The sequence below is a fragment of the Chanodichthys erythropterus genome, chromosome 8, assembly GCF_024489055.1.
Source record: "Chanodichthys erythropterus isolate Z2021 chromosome 8, ASM2448905v1, whole genome shotgun sequence".
Taxonomy (NCBI): Eukaryota; Metazoa; Chordata; class Actinopteri; order Cypriniformes; family Xenocyprididae; genus Chanodichthys; species Chanodichthys erythropterus.
Genome location: NC_090228.1, coordinates 8,252,430 through 8,275,287, shown reverse-complemented (window position 1 = coordinate 8,275,287; position 22,858 = coordinate 8,252,430). Strand labels below are relative to the sequence as shown.

The 22,858-nt window shown below is 35.8% G+C and overlaps 1 protein-coding gene across 17 annotated transcripts in view; it reads right to left on the bottom strand.

Annotated features, from left to right (window-relative positions):
- Positions 1 to 16,257: 16,257 nt before the first annotated feature.
- Positions 16,258 to 22,858, bottom strand: part of flncb (filamin C, gamma b (actin binding protein 280)) — a 56,644-nt gene continuing 50,043 nt past the window's right edge. For 6 of the 17 annotated variants that reach the window (XM_067391710.1, XM_067391712.1, XM_067391714.1 and 3 more), the window contains 9 exons: positions 22,122 to 22,367; positions 21,380 to 21,649; positions 20,714 to 20,851; positions 20,501 to 20,616; positions 19,982 to 20,117; positions 18,952 to 19,128; positions 18,646 to 18,864; positions 17,407 to 17,613; positions 16,258 to 17,308 (listed from right to left, as the gene is read on the bottom strand). In XM_067391710.1, the coding sequence (XP_067247811.1) occupies positions 17,121 to 17,308; positions 17,407 to 17,613; positions 18,646 to 18,864; positions 18,952 to 19,128; positions 19,982 to 20,117; positions 20,501 to 20,616; positions 20,714 to 20,851; positions 21,380 to 21,649; positions 22,122 to 22,367 (1,697 nt within the window). In that variant the 3' untranslated portion in view covers positions 16,258 to 17,120. The other 11 variants (XM_067391711.1, XM_067391713.1, XM_067391715.1 and 8 more) reach the window with 4 other exon arrangements.

Genomic DNA, 22,858 nt, shown 5'->3' with positions numbered 1-22,858 from the left:
CCTAATCCTAATTTAGGTTTGAATATATGTGTATATTTAATGGTTTATATTATTATAAATAAACTGTGTGCTAAAACACTGATTATGCACAATGTACAGGTTTCAAAAAATATGCAATAATTGAATATTAAAAAAATAATAATTTTATCAAAAATAAAATTACATTTAAAAGTTATTCTTATGCGTTAAAAAGCATGTTATATACATACCTGTAGCATCCATTTATGTTTAGAATTATTTAAAAAAGAATGTAAATAAACATTAGCTTAAAATGCACTAAAACAAAAAATTATTAGGCCCTAACTTATTAAAGCATACACAGACTGCAAATATGTAATTACTGTAAATAAAAAAATATTATTAGTTTTTCTTAAAAGGTGTAAAAATAAACATAATAATAATACTTTTTCTTATTAAATTGTGGACATAAATGGCTTATGAAAGTTGGTGATGTTTCCAACCTGTTGAGCTTCAACGATAATAAGGCACAATATGTAAGATTATATTGAAAATATACAAAAACCAATAGAACAATATTATACATTTTGTTGATTTGTGTATTTACATTATCCCAAATGTTTACAAGAATGTTTAAATCCCGAGAAATAAGTAATTTTAACCAGGACACGGACCATGTCCATGCGTCGCCTATCAATCACATCATATAGATTTTTAAATGTTTAAGTGTGTGTCTGTGTGTGTGTGTGTGTGTGTATATATATATATATATATATATATATATATATATATATATATATATATATATATATATATATATATATATATGGGTCAATGACGTGACTGGTCAGTTTGTTTTTTGTTTTTGTCCAAAGGCCTTAATAATGATAAAAAAAACAAAGATATGACATCCAAAGCATGTAAGGTAGTACAACTAGATCTCTTTCATTGAATCCAAAAGGTTTTAATTATATTTTGCTACATATAAAGGTATTTTAAAGATTCTGACGTTTCAAAAGGTCATTCGGTTTAACCGTCCAAAGGCCAATACAGCCATTTCATTTGCGATTAAAATATCTTAAAATGTAATAAATGTATATATTTTTATTCTGGCATGATTTCATAAAATCATATATCAACATAGTGCAAAATGATATTAAAATCATGTGTAGAAGTCGTTGCTTTGTTATGAGAAAGAATGTCTGGAAAAATGAATTTCACTGATGTCATTTGGAGTAAACGGACCAGTCATGTGGTCAGTATCATGTGACAGGATGTGACATCATTCAAACACCTGCAAAGGACCACATGGTGGTGTAGCAAAGTAACTTAACTCTCTTTTAACTATTTGAAAAATTCATGTTTTCATTTGCATAGGCATGTCCCGAAAAATCAGGTCATTCGGTACAACTGCTATAAATCATGGAAAATGTTGTAATATTTTAAAAACTTGTACTAAATATAAAATGTTTGATTGTACTTTTGAAAATTTCGTCATTCAGTATAACCAAACATGTTACCCTCGATTTCCGTTTTTTTATTTTGTAGAAACCATGGAAACACCAAAGATGCTTTTATATATTATGTGTTTTATTAGACAGGTGAGCAACTGTTTGGATACATTCATCGACAGAAAACGAATCACGTTTAGTCTTTTAATGTTTAAATCTTGTTTTCTTGATTTACCGCGAGTACCATGCCTAATATCGATCTAGCTTCCTGCAGTGTGCAGCAAGTGTCTAATAGTAGCGGCAGAGCGAACGTAGAGTAACACTACGACAACTTTCAACACTCAAATATATCTAATATGATAAAACAGTGCTGCATTACCCCACATACGATTGACCGGAAGAAGCGAAAGCGGCGACTGTGGCATAATAAAAGTTCGGCTGCTCATGAGCCGTGTGTCGCGCTCATCTCTCATTAGCAATCGCTCCAGTGGCCTCGTTTCTGCTCACACAGCACTCTGCCCCGCTCTGCTTCATACTACAGTACCGTTAATAATCTCATCCATCAACATGATTTCTGCCCGAGTCCCATCCCGATTCTTTTCCACCAGCTGTAGACATGAAGACAACACCTCCCATGTTTCTGCAAAATCAAGGCGTCAACAAGCTACGCCTTTGTTTTGAATAATCGACCTCTAACAACGAAAATCTACATAGTGTGCCTTTAAAGTTGCTGTAGCTTTTGATTTTCCTTTTGAATATGCACAAAAAACACCCCTACTACTTGATAGATCTCTAGAACAGTCCAAAATACAAAAGAAAAAAAAAAAAAAACAATTAAAAAATCGAATTGTTCAAATTAAAAAATCAACTCAGAATTTTGGAACACTCGTCTGTCACCATGGGGCTGCAGGTCCAAAGCACTTCAAAAATAGTCAGGTAATGCAACAAACATCCATCATTCAGGTAATTATGCCCCTACCAAACACATTCACACATGCACACCTGCAATGCTCCTCATCAGGTACAGACTGGAGGACAATTGGGGTTAAAAATCCAATTTGTTCCCACAGGCCTGTCAATCCCATGAGTCCACACCTGATGAACGCCCCTCGAGCCAACAGTGGTGAGATCATCAGTGATATCACTCGCTCCTACATCAGCACATGTACCAGGCAACCATCTGGCATTATGGGCAGAGGCTGGTAAACAACACGCATATCATGGGGAACAGCTCTTGAGTTTGTTGGAGGCGAGGATTCTGGGGAATGGTGAGTGTTTTTCCAGTGACAGGCTATGTGACTGTGGTGTGTGCACTTGAGAACAGCATGGCAACATAACTATGGTGCCCATTTTGAGGAGTGTGATTACGGCTCGCCATCAGAGAGTGGAGTGGATGAGATGTAATCAGATGCCATCTGTAGAAATAGGGTAGATGTTAGCAAGGACAAGAGAGACAGAAAGGACAAGAGAGTATTAACACGCGTTGAACAGGCTGGACAACCACTGCTGGGATTGGTAGCTTTTTTTGGTCTGCTTAATCTCCATTAGCTATACTTGAAATAGTCATAAAATAATTTTGCATTGGTATTTTATCTTTGCATTCACTTTTCATGTCATTTATTTCTGAGATTTTCAGCATCGTTCTAAAACAGAAATCATTGTTGAAAACAGTTGTGCTGATTAATATTTTTGTGGAAACAATTATATATTTTTCTCAATATTCTTTGAAGAATAGAAAGTTCAAAACATTTGTAAATGTCTTCACTGTCATTTTACTGTAATATGTCTTTGTCAAATAAAAAAATTGTCTTTCTTACAATTTGAGTATGTAATGAACATTAAAATAATTTAAAATACATTATTTATAAAACATAGTAAACAAAAATATAGATTTTTAAATGTTTAAGTGTGTGTCTATGTGTGTGTGTGTGTGTATATATACATACATATATATATATATATATATATATATATATATATATATATATATATTTGAAAAAAAAAAATCAACAGTGCAAAATGATATTAAAATCATGTGTAGAAGTCGTTGCTTTGTTATGAGAAAGAATGCCTGGAAAAATGAATTTCACTGATGTCATTTGGAGTAAAGGGACCAGTCATGTGGTCAGTATCATGTGACAGGATGTGACATCATTCAAACACCTGCAAAGGACCATATGGTGGTGAAGCAAAGTAACTAACTCTCTTTTAACTATTTGAAAAATTCATGTTTTCATTTGCTTATAGGCATGTCCCGAAAAATCAGGTCATTCGTTACAACTGCTAGAAATCATGGAAAATGTTGTAATATTTTAAAAACTTGTACTAAATATAAAATGTTTGATTGTACTTTTGAAAATTTCGTCATTCAGTATAACCAAAAGTGTCATTCAGCAAACCGAATTTTTGGTTAAACCGAATGACTTTTTTGATGACTACATATGGGTCATTGACGAATAAGGTTTTTTTAAAAGTGTATATATATATATATACACATACAGTGGTGTGAAAAACAGTTTATCCCCTTCCTGATTTTTTTTTTTTTTTTTTTGATGAAAATGTTTGTCACACTTTAATGTTTCAGATCATCAAACAAATTTAATTATAACACAAGTAAACAACATGCAGTTTTTAAATTAAGGTTTTTATTATGAAGAGAAAACAAAATCCAAACCCACATTTTGCCAGAAAGCATCCTGATGATCCCCAAGACTTTTGGGAAAATACTCTATGGACTGACGAGACAAAAAAGCTGAACATTTTGGAAGGTGTGTGTCCCATTACGTCTGGCGTAAAAGTAAAACAGCATTTCAGAAAAAGAGCATCATACCAACAGTAAAATATGGTGGTGGTATTATGATTGTCTGGGGCTGTTTTGCTGCTTCAGGACCTGGAAGACTTGCTGTGATAAATGGAACCATGAATTCTGCATGTCTACCAAAAAATCCTGATGGACAATGTCCATCTGTCTAATGTCCATCGGCCATCTGTTCGTGACCTCACGCTGAAGCGGACTTGGGTTCTGCAGCAGGACAATGATCCAAAACACACCAGCAAGTCCACCTCTGAATGGCTGAAGAAAAACAAAATGAAGACTTTGGAGTGGCCTAGTCAAAGTCCTGACCTCAATCCTATTGAGATGCTGTGGCATGACCTTAAAAAGGCGGTTCATGCTGGAAAACCCTCCAATGTGGCTGAATTACAACAATTCTGCAAAGATGAGTGGGCCAAAATTCCTCCACAGCGCTGTAACAGACTCATTGCAAGTTATCGCAAATGCTTGATTGCAGTTGTTGCTGCTAAGAGGTGGCCCAACCAGTTATTACTGTACGTTTAGGGGGCAAGCACTTTTTCACACAGGGCCGTGCGAGTTTGGATTTTGTTTTCCCTTCATAATAAAAACCTTCATTTAAAAACTGCATGTTTTGTTTACTTGTGTTATCTTTGATTAATATTTAAATTTGTTTGATGATCTGAAACATTAAAGTGTGACAAACATGCAAAAAAATAAAAAAATCAGTATATGTACTGTATATGTATGTATGTGTTTTCACAAGGTTTTTACCATTCAGGAACATGTGAATGCAAGCATTAATAATTTCAATGCAGCATTAATACTTAAAGTATACATGATTTACATTAGCTTTTAAGGCACTGAGACAGAGACAGAGTCACCTTAAACCCAGAGAATCAAACATTCTCATTCACATTCAGTCTGTCATCCTTGAGGTGGCTGTAATTGGTCATCTAAAGAGTTATTTTTTTCCAGTAATGAACTTTATAGGCTACTCTTAACCTTTGACCCCTCGCTCATCCCCATTGAAAAGAGCATCATGACTTTGAGCCCATAAACAGACCATCAGTGCGACGAGATGAGACACATAGAGAGAGGGTGAGTGAGAATGACACATTTCTTAATGTGATGCCAGTTGAGATTGGATTCTTCATTAGGCCAATTATGGGCCACTGGAGGGAGAAAGCACTGTGGTTTGGGACCGGGAGGTGGCGAGACGCTCACCTGATTAAATAGAGAAATGACTTAAGAATGACAGGAGTTTACTCAGCCGAGGCTCAACCTGAGCAAGACGCTGGAGTAATTAACAATTACTGCACATTCATTGCTTAGCACAGATGTTAATTGAACATGCTATTCTACTCAAAAACATGACAGAGCATTGGGCTGGTTATTCAGATGGACCAACAGATACCTTACTCAGACCCGACAACTGACGCCAGCATGCATGAGAACCTATAAAAAGCATTGACAGATGCCTGCAGCTCAAACGAGAGGGAAAAACTGTAGCACACTGTAGCACTATTAGATGTTTTTTAAAATGCATTTATTTATTGTTTATATTTTTATTTATGTATTAATTTATTAAACTTTGTAATTTATTTTTAAATCAAATTTACTTAATCTTTTTTTTTTTTTTTTTTACATATGCAAGTTTTTCTCTATGCACGGTAGACTACTATAATTCCTGTTATGTATATGAGAACAAAATAGGAAGGCTAGAGAGAGAGGGTTTTTATTTCCCAGTTCAGCAGACTGAGGTGTTTGTATATGGTTATGGGGCTGTGGCTGGCACTCCAGTCATTTGAATAATGCATGATGGGTAGTTTATGCATAAAGGACAAACACTTTGAGGTGTTATGCAGCAGCTGAGAAGCCTCACGGGGACAAAAATACTGAAGACTTATCTTGCATTCACGGTAAGGCTGGGAAATACATCGAATATGCACAACGCCTTCACGGTGAATTTCAGGTGTTATTAATTTAGCTTATTGTAAATATTGTGATGATTTTAACGTTCGTATTATTTGTCCACACTAAGTTTTGTGACTAGTGTCACTATGATAGTTTTAAGACGCCTCTCTCAGTATTTGCGATTCAAACTGCAGAGAAATGTCTCAGTTGGTAAGTTTGATTCATTTCTGTGAATCAGTTCAAACGAATCGATTCAAAACTCTGATCCAATTATTCATTTACATCACTCAAATGTTCACTCACGGAAGACATTTATCAAATTAAAATGCCTGAAAATTAGTATCATATGTTATGTTCCTTTTATTATAAGTAGATTTTTACTGTTTTAGTTCTTGCATTAGCGTTCACAAGGACCCCAAATGGAAAAATACTATAGGCTAGTAAATACTATAGTGTTTTTGAACCATACTTAATGTAAATTGTAGTATACTGTATATATTATAGTATTTACAGCAATTTGTTAATGAATGCTACAGCATACTGTAGTATTAACTGATACACTGTAATAAATACTGTAGTAAACTTTAGTTTTTACTACAGTAAACTGTAGTGTATTGTCGTATAATATACCCTATAGTTGTAGAAAACTTAGTACAGTATTGGGTAAAGTAAGTTATTATTATTATTATAGTATAGTTCAAAAACACAATAGTATTTACTATAAATTACTTTAGTATATTTTCATGTCAGCAACAAACAGAACACTGCGTTTGTTGACATTTGTTCAGTGTTATGTCATCTAAACTAATCTTCGCTAAACAATTCCAAAAGTCTAACAAGCTTAATAGAACATTATTATAGAAATGTCAAGCCTGTGTTAAATAGAAATCACTAGATGCTATGCTACACATATCAGACAGTCAGTTTCTGTGCCATTATATAAATAGAATCCACATAAAATCAGAAAAAAAATGATATGCATCATGTCATTACATTTAGCATTCTTATACTAAGTTAACATGCTATATGTCCCTGACCTGCACCTGTTGCTCTTTGTTATTATATGATTGATTTTGTACAGAGATCAATATAATATATAAATCATTGTTTTTGATGTGTGTTATTTAAAGAAAGACACTCAGTATAGATGGGTGATTGTACACCTGTCATCAAATGAATGTGACAGACAGGTAAAGACAGGTGTCAAATGTGCAGAATAAAGACAAAAGCATATTTATAGCTTCCACAGGCAAGAGGTGGGAAATGTTGGCAAGGTGCAGACAGAAACATGAACAGGGAGGTTTGCAGCATAACAGACATGAGACAATAGCTTGAACGAGAGCAGAGTATGCACATTTATGGAGTTTTTCATTTATTTATTGCAGCTTAAAGGGATAGTTCACCCAAAAATGAAAATTTGATGTTTATCTGCTTACCCCCAGGGCATCCAAGATGTAGATGACTTTTTTTCTTCAGTCGAACACAAATTATGATTTTTAACTGCAACCGCTGCCGTCTGTCAGTCAAATAATAGCAGTGATTGGGAACTTGAACAATAAGAGTCGAAAAAACTTCCATAGACAAATCAAAATGAAACCCTGCGGCTCGTGACGACACATTGATGTCCTAAGACACGAAACGATCGGTTTGTGTGAGAAACCGAACAGTATTTATATCATTTTTACCTCTAATACACCACTATGTCCAACTGCGTTCAGCTTCCGGCTAGTGAGGTCGGATTGCGCTCTGATAACGGAAGTGATGTCTCGCGCTCATTGAAGTATATGGGCGAGACATCACTTCCGTTATCAGAACGCGTTTTTTGACCTCACTAACAGGAAGCTGAACGAAGTTGGACATAGTGGTGTATTAGAGGTAAAAATTATTTAAATAATGTTCGGTTTCTCGCACAAACCAATCGTTGCGTGTCTTAGGACATTAATGTGCCGTCACGAGCCGCAGGGTTTAATTTTGATTTGTCTAAGCAAGTTTTATTTACTGTTATAGTTGAAGTTCCCATCTACTGCTATTATTTGACTGACAGACGGCAGCGGTTGCAGTTAAAAATCATAATTTGCGTTCGACTGAAGAAAAAAAGTCATCTACATCTTGGATGCACTGGGGGTAAGCAGATAAACATCAAATTTTCATTTTTGGGTGAACTATCCCTTTAATTTAAGAAAATCCACACAACAGAGTATATCCATTTCATCAATCCATCTTTCTCCATCCATCTATCTATATCCACCTATCAATGTCCATATCTATATCCATCCATCCATAAATGCAAGGCATTTCATCTAAAAAAATGGAAGATGTTAAAACCCAGCCCTTTCTCATAAGGTTTTGTCCAATCGAATGTTCTATAGAACGTGCGGAAGTAAATCATGGGTGTGCTGTACACTAAAAGCTGTTGGCTATTTAAAAAGTACACGCGCTTCGATATGTCCCACTTCTACTTGTGTTTCTGAGTCAACAAGGGACCAAAAAAACAGCAATTTTCAAGCCATTTTATTGTGTGCATGCACAGACACAAACACAAGCACAGAAAGTCCCTCACATTTTGTGTCGCTTGCATTAAGACACACAATTCCACATATGAATAGATGAATGGGACACTATTGAAATGTACTGTATAAAGCGAAATGAAAGGCACATACAGACAGTCCTGCCTGCACTTGTGGCCCACTTCCCTCAAGGTTTCTACTTTTGTCCAGAACAACTGGGTTAGCAGATAAAAGAGACAGAACTGTACAGGGGAGGCGAAGAGAGAAAGACATTTAATGAAAGATATTTAATGTTAGGAAGAAAAGAGCATGTTTATTAAAAAACAGACAAGATGTGTTTTTGTTTAATTTTAGATTCATTTCTGCAGAAAAGTGTGAAATCTAGCCGTGCATTTCAACTCAGAGGTGTGAACGCCTCAAAGCGAGTGTCGTTGATATTATAAAAGGAAAAATAAGAATAGAAGATGAGAAGTAAGAAAAAGGGAAAAAGTGATGCTTGGATCCTCTGGTCTGTTAATGGGTTGGACCAATGCGTCATTCCTCCTGGATTAGAATTCCGGCTCATATAAATAGAAGGAGTATTTTTATCCCATGGTCTTCTCCTCCTCCCCCTTCCTTCCTACTCTGAATAGTATTAATTGCAAATCATCTGTTCAGCCTTAATAATACACATAATAAAAGCAACAAACACAAGAGCATGAATGCCATCAGAAGCTATAGTTGATGCAATCTCATAGCTCACTGAGTTCAGGAAGAAAAAAAACAAGGTCTTGAAATCAAGTCAAGATGATCAGAGAGGGCAAAATGAGAGCGGGAGAGATGGTTTGTGGGCTGGCTGCAGTGGTCCATTTAGCTGCTGCCCAGATGGTCCGAAGGAGGAAAAAAACAAAGCGTTAATCACCATAACGCAAACGTGCCATCAGGAATATTAATGGCTAATTTTTAGCTTCAAACATTTCATGTGATGCAGCAATTGCCTTTTGATTTAAGGTGATAACGCATGATCATGTTGGAGTGGGAATTTTTGGAAGAAAATACCTTGGAATGGCATGAGATATGAATATGGTACTCATTCAGTACTGTACATCACTATGGGACAAACTTTGACTGACCTCCTAGTCAATACATTTAGGTAAAATCTCTAACCATTTGTGGAACAGTTTTCAGTTTCAGTAAGATCACTCGGATAAATATTACTGTTATTATAGCATTTATGATTCTTGCTTTCAATTAACCCGCCTGTTCATGTAGTGTCTGCTGCCACCAAGTGGACAGAGGACTTGCACTTGCATCACCTTCTGCATTATACACTCATCTAGTAAAACAAGAGATATTTCATAAATACATATGCGTGCATCATGTACTCATAAGATCTGTGTGCCCAGAAACACATTTACACATAGAGAGCTTAATACATTGCTTGTTGTATCACAGCACCTTAATAATTTACCCCTCCTCCTCCTCCTGCTACAGAATTGCATTGCTCCCAGAGCATCAACTGAAACTCCTATTCATGATTCATGAGGAAAAAATTGAAGATAGTGTTTTTTACATTAGCATGGATTAGGATGGATACGACTCCGGACGAGGTTTTGGTATGCTGTGGCTTCAACAGCACAGACGCTGGCCTCCGGAGAGCCCTGAACATCATATGTAGGCCTGTACGTATTTTCAAACATAGAATGAATCCTGGCTGCATGACACATATGAATTAATCAGTGTTGCCGAAGGGTGTTTATCTTTGGAAGTGCACTCGCTTTCAAATTTAGATGTGTGGTTAGCTGTAAGTGAAAAAGCAGGTGATGGAAATTTCCCACCATGCCCGCAATCTGTCCTCTCCCCCAGTAAACTCAGCAGATTGCATTTTCTGATAAGACAACCAACCCCCTCTATTAAACAGTGTTGCCATGACGCCTGAGGAATAGTGAGGAAACACTTCAGTTTCCACCTCGACACCTACCATTACCATTAGTAGTGTCGTCTTACGGTACACGTGCACTGAAAGAATCCTACTGCTAATGGTTCCTGAAATCCATCATAGTGCTTTCTGCTATTATGAACACAGTGTGTAATTATGTTGGACTGACAGATACTTAGGGATAGGGGGGTTTATAAAAGTGATATGTCTTTTCTAACCACTCAAATCTTAAATTTTTCCAGTGGTTAAAAATAAGTAAAAAGTAAATAAATAAATCCCCTAAATGTCCTGTCCGTTAAAAAACTGACTAGAACTTTCACGTTACACCAACTGTCAAACAGTTGAGTGCACTTGTAAACAAATGCATATTTATAAACAGAAGTTAGTTCCAGTCTTCAAATTTGATCGGCTGAGAAAAGTGCGGATACTTAATAAAAACGATAATAATAGTAAAATAAAAAACAAAAATGAAAATAATGTCATTTAGTACTCACCCTCATGTCGTTCTACACACTAAAAACATATTTAAATCAGTTCATGTATTGGTTCTACCTTAATATTATAAAGCTACAAGAATATTTTTTGTGCGCCAAAAAAAAACAAAATAACGACTTTTTAACAATATCTAGTGATTATCTGCTTCGGAGTCGAGTCAGAGATTCAGATCACGTATCAAACTGCTGAAATCACGTGACTTTGGTGCTCTGAACCACTGATTTTTATTCGTAAAGCTTCATGAAGCAGTGTTTTGAAATCAGCCATCACTATATATTGTTAAAAAGTCGTTATTTTGGGGGTTTTTGGCGCACAAAAAATATTCTTGTAGCTTTATAATATTAAGGTAGAACCAATATGTGAACTGATTTAAATATGTTTTTAGTACCTTTACGGATATTGAGAGAGGAAGTGACATAGCTGTCTATGCAGGCCTCGCTGAGCCATCGGATTTAATCAAACATATCTTAATTTGTGTTCCTAAATGAACGAAGGCCTTAGGGGTGGAGAACAACATGAGGGTGAGTAATAAATGACATTATTTTCATTTTTTGGTGAACTAACCCTTTAAAGGTGCATCATAACTGCCATAATTATGAGATTCCAACTTATAAAGAGAGTTCACGTCCTAGTAGAACTTGTATTTACAAATTGTAAACTGGGAATTTTCCGAAAGCTCTGACCGGTACCATATGACCTCTGTACTACTTGACCACTGCAGATCCAGGTGTGTTCACACCATGTCGTAATTACGAGATTCCAACTCACGCACTCATAATTACAGCTTGTAAACTGGGAATTTTCTGTGAGCTTCAACCTGTACCATGTGACCGCTGTACAACCTGGCCACTGCAGATTAATTTAGGCATTGATAGTGTTGAATGTCACGGTTGTTATCTCGTAATTACGGTCATTAGGACACGACGTGAATGAGGCCAAAACACAGCAGTTTTTGACATTTCAAACATTTTGTTTTATTGTGCCCATCATAGACTGGATATTTTAATTTTATTTCAATGACTCTTTCTGTGTGGTAACTGGTGAGCAAGTAAATGAATCAGTCACGTTCTAAAACGCTGATTCGTTCAAGAGCACCATTACTGTGTGGTCTACTGTGGCTTTTTTAAAGGACTATTTTCCAAAAATAAACAAGTGAATAAAAACATAATGGCAATGAATAGCAGTGAATGGCAATGTCCTGTTATGGTGCAGCATTTATCATTCTTCAGCAAATGCAGTCATTTCAATAGGAATCTACGCAATTAGGAATTTTGTGCGAGGAAAGATTTTCCTATGCAGATTTTGCTGAGGGTTCAGCTGGTCTTGCAAATTCGCCACATTGACCAGCAAACAGCTGCTTGGATTGAAAGTAACTTCTGTGTGAGCTATGCATACATATCTAAACTAATAGACAATTTGTAGGCAAAAGGTAATTCCAGCTCACAGATATCTCACAGTTCTAACTTTTTTTTTCTCGCAATTGCAAGTTTATATCTCGTCACAATGAAGTCATTGCCTTTTTTATTCTGTGGCAGAAACAAGCTTCCATAATATTAATTTCTTGTTCATAGAACTGTTTTAAAAAAAGAAATCACACTATCTTATTATTTCAGAAAAAAAAAAAAAAAGCTATTCGTTCCTGTTGACTCTCTCCAGTTTGCGTCACAATCCACAGGAGATTAAGCCCACTTAATCAAACACTGTCAAAGGAAGGACGGTGCGCCCCACTATACCTCCATCCACAGGTGCAAGGTCATTTACGTTGCTAAGTGATTGTCCCACACACACAACCAGGTGTTGAAATCTCTTGTGCTCTCTTCCTTTAAATGGCTTTTCTCCCTTCCTGTCCCTTTTTCACTATAACGAGAAATCCTTTTGAACGACTCCACTGCGACTCAGTGTTAGAAATATGCAGCTTTAATTCCAGAGCCCCAGAGCCTTTATTGCCATTTACATCCTCATTACAAATGACCAGGAATCCATTAGGTATCTGTCATCCCCCGTATCTCATTAAGATGGGCTCTATCTAGCCTGTTCCTGAAGGCCTGGCCCCGGGACAAAAAGAAAGTAGAGATCAAGCACCTTTTGGGAGGATGTCCACATACTGATGAGGTGACAGGGTGCCGCCACTGGCCATCTATCTCTTTATTTGCAGAAAGAGTTCTAGGGATATATGGATATTGCAGTGGCCGAGAGCAAAAGATGAGTTTTATAAAAAGCACGTAAAGGGATCAGGTTGACCTGTGAGCCTACAGGGACCAGTAACATTAAGAAGCCACCTTTAACTCCCATAATGTACTTTGAATATACATACATAACCTATTTAATTCAGCATTGCCTCTACAGAGAATAGTAGTACTGGGATTTTAATAAAGGCATCGGCAATTTGCATTAAGTCACAATAGCAGCATTTTCTTAGCGATAGATGCTATTTGTGAAAGTGAAAATAGCAATATATTCTATTTACACCATGTAAAAGTATCAGTTCTTTGCAATAACAGTAAATAGTAATTAGATGCTATCTATACTTTATATTGGCAGATACTATTTGCACCTCAGTATTTTTGCAATAGAGTGGAAATGATTATATTTATAAAAATTATTAAATAGATGCTGCCTTATTGGGAGAATAACAACCCTCCCTACCCCTTACCCAATAAACACTTTTAATATTATTAAACACTTGTTCACAGTTTATTTCCACTTTTAGAATATAATTTTCATTTTTGCTGAAAATAAATGCGAGCTTGGCAAAAGGCTAATTCGAACCCATGTCGATCGCTTTAAAAGCCAGATCTGCGAGACTTACTCGCTACTGCTGCCCCACTGAAGAAGCTGAATTCTGTGCATCTTTTTTAAAACTCAAGTGGCCCAAACAGGCATTGGTGGGCGGAGCTATAGTGTAAATAGCATTTGCCAACAAGGGACGCTATTTGCACTTAGTGTAAATAGACACTCCGTTTAAAGCAAGACTAAGTATGGTATTTATTTGGATGTTTACATTTGATTCTGAATGAGTTTGATGGTGCTCCGTGGCTAAAGCTAACATTACACACTGTTGGAAAGATTTATTAAGAATTAAGTTGTGTTTATGAATTATACAGACTGCAAAAGTTTAAAAAATAACGACAGTCTTGTCTCTGTGAATACAGTAAGAAATGATGGTAACTTTAACCACATTTAACAGTACATTAGCAACATGCTAACGAAACATTTAGAAAGACAATTTACAAATATCACTAAAAATATTATGTTTTCATGGATCATGTCAGTTATTATCGCTCCATCTGCCATTTTTCGTTATTGTCCTTGCTTGCTTACCTAGTCTGATGATTCAGCTGTGCACATCCAGACGTTCTGCCCTTGTCTAATGGCTTGAACATGAGGTGGCATATGCAAATATTGGGGGCGTACATATTAATGATCCCAGCTGTTACATAACAGTCGGTGTTATGTTGAGATTCGCCTGTACTTCGGAGGTCTTTAAAACAAATGAGATTTATATGAGGAGGAAACAATGGAGTTTGAGACTCATTGTATGTCATTTCCATGTACTGAACTCGTTATTCAACTATGCTGAGGTAAATTCAATTTTCAATTCGATGGCACCTTTAAAAGTAATCTGTTTCTTTACTAGTTACTTAAAATAATCTAAATATTTAACTCGCATTACTTATGCGATACCCCCAACATGTCAAAAACATGTTTTCTTAATTTGCTGGTTTCATATATTTGCATGTTTTTTTCAGTTGCAGTCTGTTGAGCTCTCTCGGCCACTGTAGATAATGCCTATTAAGTTTTAATAATCGTTTTAATTCTACGAAAATAGCTTATTTCACACACAACAAATATAAAGATGACGACAGAGCGGAATGATATCGTTGCAATTGCTCTCACTTAGCCAACGTATCCAAGAGAGTAGATGATCTTTCTGCGATCCTCTGTATCCTCATCTTCCTCAAATCCATATGTTGCATCTGATTCCTGCACCAACAAAATGGTCATCAATCAATACAAAAGCCCAATATATGAAGAGACTGAAATATTCCAGCGTTTTCAGCTTTTCATATTTATGAGGACTCTGACATGATGATAGATGAGCAGAATGTTTGATATAAACCGCATACTTTTAACCAAAAAACAAACAAACAACAATATTGATGTCTCTAGCAAAAAAAGCATGCTTGTCTGAACTGATTGGATTCATAAAACTGAGAATATTGCACATTCAAATTATGGGGCAAACTCGGAATCAGGAAAATAAAACAAAGTTATGCATTTTCATTCTGCTCATTAAACTGGAAAGAAACAAGCTTGATAATTTGAGCATTTCACATTACACCACACACATATTTCATACACTTCAGGCCCTAAAATGTTACATTCCCAGAGTGCAATGACTGATTAATCTCAGTTGGAAGAACATTCCACTCTTATTTGCCTCTGTGAAGGAATTTTCCTCCTGATATGTTTAATGTGGTTCACCCAAGTTATTGTGTTAGTGAGACCTGAGAGGAAGCTCATCACTCTCAAGATCTTGATTTGATAACAGAAAGACTGTTGTGCTTATTTACTTATGTCTTTCATGTATTTATCTGGGATTCATTGGAAAATATTGCTATTTTTAATCTCAATCAACAGTAAAGCTCAAACACTGACCTGAAAGAACTTTTCTCCCAGCCAGCTTGCAGTGATTGAGCCTGTATCTAACACCTCATTAACTACACCTGGCATTGAAATAGTGTGAGATCGCCCTCTAGAGGTTGTGAATGAAACAAACACACGACATACAGTCATGGATAAAATGCTTTGAAGGCTACAATACTTAATGTTACTTTTATTAATAAGTTTGGCCCATGTTGATATGATATTGTATTTCCATGTATTATTTTGGTTACTTAACATGGTTAAATCAATTAATTTAAGGAACAACAATGAATACTTTCCATGTTTATAGCTTCATTTTTATATCATTTTGATTTTATATTTAGGGTGACTCTGTAATACTCTGTCCAAGGACTACAGATGAATATAATATAATATAATTAATATAATATAATATAATATAATATAATATAATATAATATAATATAATATAATATAATATAATATAATATAATATAATATAATATAATATAATATAATATAATATAATATAAAATATAATATAATATAATATAATATAATATAATATAGACATGGACAACAGCACATTATCAATTAAAATTTTAATATGCCAGCACAGTTTTACCAAACAGAATAAAATATCAAACAATTAGTGTTTCTCCATACATTTCTATTTTAAATTCATACATATAAAATCACTATAAAATGTTGCTCTTTAACATAGTCACTGTAAAAACTGTGGGATTTCAAACATTCACATGCTGAACGGTTTTTGCTACACCGTTTGGTACAAAAAAAAAAAAAAAAAATCTCATCTAACCAATCACACAACCCAGTCTGTAGGGGTGCTGGGCCACCCGGGACCAGTTTAGACCCAGTGTGAGCCTAAACCTAGTCCACTAGGACTAAAATATCAGGCTTTCTCTGCTCAGACTAAGCTCTTGATCAGGACCGGCTGCAAACCTGGTCCAGATTCAGAGACTAAATGATGTTATTCCATCATAAAAATAAGACCAGTTTTAGCATTAGATAAAAAAAAAAAAAAGAAGAAAGATTAAATAACTCAGCTGTTAAATTACGTCTGTAAATGGTCCGGACAGTAACTCGACTTATAACAAGGTGGACGTGATTTAGCATGTAGCATCTTTAAAATAGCAACTGCTAAGCAGTGCAAAACCATTTTATCATTCACTTCTGCTTCAAACATTCTCTAGTCTCACAACATCTAAAATAACATAATACAAAAAAAGTTACGGTACATAACTGAGCGTGAAATGAACACATAATGAACTTTGGATAAAGCATATGCAGATATAGAAGACGAAGACGTTTTCTTGATTATTTGTAGAACACAGTGAGTTAATATGTCATGAAAAGGCATTGTCGGTGAGTCCCGCCTCTTTCCCAGGACGATCAGTAGAGTCTTTGCATAGTGGAGAAGATCTAAAGACATTCTGTTAAGGCACTGTGACGTGGAAAGGGCTTCCGGGCACCATTTCTTCACCCCATTTGACTATGAGGATGTAGTCTCCTTTCTCCTTCACTGTGTATGTGACATTGTACATTCTGTTGCCCATGTGTTTGACGTACACTTCCTCACAGGGAGTCTTTGGCCCATGCACTCCTACCATTAACATGTTTGTCCCTACAAAGAGAAAATAAAAGCTGTTTTGTCATCTGTATATGTGCATTATGTACAAACATGCATGCATGATTTTTTTTACTGCTGAAAAAGTTACGTACCTGCTTTACTGCAGTCCACCGTGAAGGTGTTCTTCTGGCCAATGAAGGCTTTGGAGAGTCCGGCCCCCCTGGAGACCACCTTACTGGCATTGGACGAGAACTTGGGCAGGGTAGAGAAAGATCCAGCCACCGAGGATGATTTTGTCACCGTTTCCACCAGAACCGATGACGTTTCGTGTAGAGAGTGTCCACCGGACAGACGTGCACCTAGAACAGTGAATTTCTTTTTATTGATTTGTTTCATGAGAGATAAGATGTTGTTCCATTTGGTAGTTTTACCTTCAAATCATTACCATCTCAATCTCAAGTTAACAGTTTCATACATTTTCATAGTTGTCATAAGCTTGTGTGGTTTCAAATCCACTCCATCATATTGCACAATAATCCATATTGTTTTTTTTTTAACAATAACCAAACTTTTCCTGTTTCAACGTGAGTGCTGAAAACCTTTTCAGCTTTTAATTATAATTATTTACTCATTTATGTATTTGTCTCAGACTTCAAGGTGCTATAAGGGCCATTTTTATATGTAAAATTCAAGGAACGACAATACAGGGTTTTTTTTATGTTTATAAACATTTTAATCATTTTTATTTTATACTTTTTAAATATATTTTTTACTTTATTTTATGTTTTGTACTCTGTAACATTCTGTCCATGTACTAGAGATGAAAAATACCCTTTCGCTAACTGTGGCACATCTACAGTAATGTTTATTGTTTATTTATTGTTTATTTGGATCCACATTTCTTGCCATAAAAAATACACTTTAAAAAGATTTTGGAGGTAAAAATAAAGAAATGGCAAAGCAACCAAACAGGTGTCGCACTTTACCATCTAACGGGACCAAATGCATTTTGTTTAATAAAATCACTATTTACTGTATAAAGTGGTGACCTGCAATTGTTACCTTAAAGAGCTATTTCTAATTGATTTAACCCATAACACTAGGTTCTTGCTATAATATAATTAATATAATATAATATAATATAATATAATATAATATAATATAATATAATATAATATAATATAATATAATATAATATAATATAATATAATATAATATAATATAATATAATAATAATTGGTGCTATAAGCTGTCTTTTTCGAATGCCATGCATAAAAAGGTCCCGACTACCTGACAGATATGTGTCCTAAGAAACCACACCTGTCTCTGTGTTAGTCCTATATGAAAAAAGCCAAAAAAAGTATAGTAAAATGTAGTGTGTTATGTCTCACCAGAGACTTTGGCTTTGAAGGGGCTGCCCACGATATGCTGCGGTCCTCCATATTTGATGGAGATGAGGTAGCTGCCGGGAGCCATGGGTGTGTAGGTGACCTTGTATCCTTCTGGACACTCCTGACAATCCATCTTCACTTTCGATGGGCCATCAATGGTAACCGACAGAGCTCCTGACCCAGCGTTACACGTGTTTACAATGAAATCTGAGGGTACACCTGTGAAGGATGAGATGTATTGAGTGAATTTATGTGCGTATGTGTCTTAACCCTTGTGACTGGCTGCTTGGTTGGTTGGTGTCATACCTGTAGTTCCCCCCTCCAGTCCAGGCCCAAATGCAGTCACCATTCCTGGATCTCCTGCCTGGCAGGGTTCCCCTACACGGATCTTGAAGGGACTGCCTGGGATGTGACTCCCGTTAAAACGGACATCAATGGAGTGGACGCCGTTCTCCCGTGGAATAAACCGTATGGCGTGTTTATCTGCACAAACAGGCATGCAATGTTGAATAAGTTCAAATGCAATCTCTATCCATATACTCTAATGTAGGGTGTTGCAGTATTTATTTTTTATTTTACTGTATTTATTGTATTTCCTTGTATTGTATTATGTTTGTATTTCTCTATTTTACCTCCATTTCCTGTTTTTGTAGCGCTTTGGGTATGAGAAAAACGCATTATAAATAAAGTGCATTATTATTATTATTGTATAATTAATAATACACAAAATAAAAAGTATAAAAATGGTTTAATAGAATAATGTAACATTTATATAACATAATAATAATAATAATAAATAAGAAAAGACTCACAAAAGATATAAAAAGACGAAAAAATAATATAATATGTATAAATATGTTTAGATAATACAAATAATAATAATTATATAACAAAAAATAATATATAAATTATAATATAAAAAATAATATAATACAAATTGTTTAATAAAATAATATATTGCATAATACATAAATATTTATATACTATAAATGTAAACAATAACAATAATAATATATAAAGAAAAAAATAATATTTGTAAACTATAAATGTAAGTAATAATATATAAAGCAATATATATATATATATATATATATATATATATATAATTAAAAAATAATAAAATTATATAATAAAATAGTCTAATACAATAACATATTAAATAATATATTTAAATTATATATTATATTTAAAAATACTATACCATATAAATATTAATATACAAATAATAAAATAGTATAATAAAAAATGTTTTAAAAAAAATAATACATAAAATCATATAATTAATTATAGATCAAATAATTCCCCTGACTTTTTCTATGCTTGAGTATGTGCTCACCATTGTCTAGCTCAGTGATGTAACACTCCTCCACTGCTCCAGACGGTGTGTGCACCTTGGCATCAATCGCCCCTCTCGCTCCGTTCAGCTGCACAGCAAACGAGGCCTCCTGATTCACCTTCAGACCCATCTCCTGCTGAGAGAGAGCCACACAGACTTAATATTTTAACAGTTTTTCAATATCATCAAATCTTCAGAATTTTAAAGCCGAGTAGGTAAAGATGTGCTTTTTTCAGCAAGCATTTTCACAAAGGCCAGCATAAAAAATGTGCTACTTTGTCTTTCCTGAGAAATTCCTTCACTCTTTGTGAAGGGAACTGCAAGTACACTTGTCTCGACTCATGATAAGCTGTTCTGTGCTCTCCATCAAGTGCTCTCACAGTCTCTCAAAGACTGTGTTGATAAAGGAGCTGCCATCCGCTCTCAAGAGTCCCTGAATCTCACCCGTCCCGCTACTACAGAGAATAACGACCCCTCTCCACTCAACTTGTTGCATGTGTTTGATCTACAATCACTCACCTGCAGGCTGGTGATGGTAAGCAGGCGGGCATCATCTGACAGTGATGCAATGGGAACGATGAAAGGGCTGTCTGGGATATGTTCATCATTAAATTTGATTGACACCTCGTAGTCACCTGAAATTGAATAAATAAATAACATGAGGAGGAAAAAAACAAACAAGACTGAGTGCCATTGTAAAACACATATGTGTAATTTAGCATTAGCACTTACCAGGCTCCTGTACTACATAAGCCACCCCACAGGAACCGTCCTTCCTGTCCTCAAAGGAAATCTCTGCTTTGCTGGGCCCCTCAACAGCTATAGACAAACCGCCAGCACCGGCCTCACGAGTCCAGATGCTAAATTCAGCTAAAAATCACACATAAAAAAGGATTAAAAATTCTGTTAATGGCAATAAATAAATAAATAAAAACAAACAAAAACATGCAACATACAAGTAATGTTTGCACTATCCAAGATAAGCAGTGCCTGACTTCCTGTCAGTGTTATTTAATATTATTTATAGTATATAAGTATATAAATGATAGTATTTATTTATATTAATTACAAAAAAATCATAATAATTTTTAGCTTCAATTTTAGTAATTTTGTTATGTGCTTTTGTCATTTTTTATATTATTATTATTTTTTTATTTATTTTTTTCAGTTTTAGTACTCCAGTACTTCAAATTCAACTTATTTTATTTTTGTTAGCTGCAAAGGCAACATTTCTAATTTTATTAGTATTTTTTATACATTTTTCATCTATTATATATTTAAATAACCCTAACCTAACCCCACATTTAATTTTATTTAGGCGTTATTTAAATTACCAAAAACAAACATTTTTAATAGTTTTAGTTAACAATAGCACTAATGTCGCTTCCTGTCTCTTACCTGGAACTCCAGCCACACCCCTGTCCAGTCCAGTACCACCGGCCCGAACCTTATGGGCCCCTCCCTCTCCCAGGGGCCCCACGGTGAACTGAAAGGGGCTTCCAGGGACATGTTGGCCCCTGTATTTGACATTGACGGTGTGGGGGCCCATCTCCTGAGGCACAAAACGAACACTATAGGCACTGTCCTCTCCTTCTACGATCTCAGCGTCATCCGTGTTACCGCTGGGACTCGTAACCTGTGCGGTCATCTCCTGTGTACCTGATTCACCTGAGAGAAGAGAGAAAGATGGATGGTGTTAAGAGCATGAGAAAGAGAGGGGGAGAAGGGAAAAGAGACAGGAACACATCTGAGACATTTCACATAAAATTTCAGGCATTTCTTCTATAAAAGAAGATGTTTTAGCTGAGCTGGCCACAGAGCTGACGGCTGCTCAGATTTTCCAGCTCGGTTCTCCTGTCATAAACGTCTGCGGTGGAAAAAGTGCGCTCACTCCCACTCAAAAACCCCATAAACACACACACCATGACATCATCACACACACATACAAAATAACACAAAAAAAAACCTTAAAGGGATAGTTCACTCAAAAACAAAAATTTTGTTATCAGTTATTCACCCTCATATTGTAAAAAAATCTCACAGATTTGGAACATTTCAGAAATAGTAAAAATTTTAATTTTAAAGCTGAAATATACCTTTAACCAGCAATCAATGCACACACACACACACATGCACACACCCTCTGATTGTCGGCCCTGGCCGCTGCTGAAGGTTCCCAGATTCTCCCTGCCCAGAAATCCACCGAATACGTTCCTGAAGGGGTCACCCCCCACCTGGGTGCTCTCTTCCACCCGCACTTCCCGCTTGGTCTCGCCTGCACGGGTCTTGCTGATCTCGGTGCGCTCTGTGCGCGTGTAGGTGTGGCTGCTGCGGGTGAAGGTACGGGTGAGTCGCTCTTGGGCCGACACCATCTGAAACCAGTTCCCTATAGATGAGGAACCCGGAAGACGGAGGAGAAAGGAAAGAGGAGAAGGAAGAAGGAGGGAAGCGATGAAAAAAGAGAAACTGGAAATGTTTCTGAGTAGAATGGAAAAAAATTCCCTTTTTTTTTTAATCAAAACTACTTTAATTAAATTCTATACAGTTACATACGGAATCACTCTGATTCAAGAGACAGGAACACATGATAGTGGGAGTCAGTGAGAAGCAGATGGAAAAAGAGACAAACCCTGTGTCCGAATATACCTACTTCCCAACTACATAGTAGGCGTAAAACAGAAAGCAGGCATGAGACAAGTAGTATGTCTGAATTCATAGACAGTAAGAGAAAAGTACCCGGATGACCTACTATTTCCGATTCTGAACTTTACCATGAGGCCACAGTAAAGGAGATGTGAATGGCAGCTAAGCAACGCTACTGATGCTGGTAGGTCACATGACTGTGACAACATATTCATACTACGCAAAACAAACAAT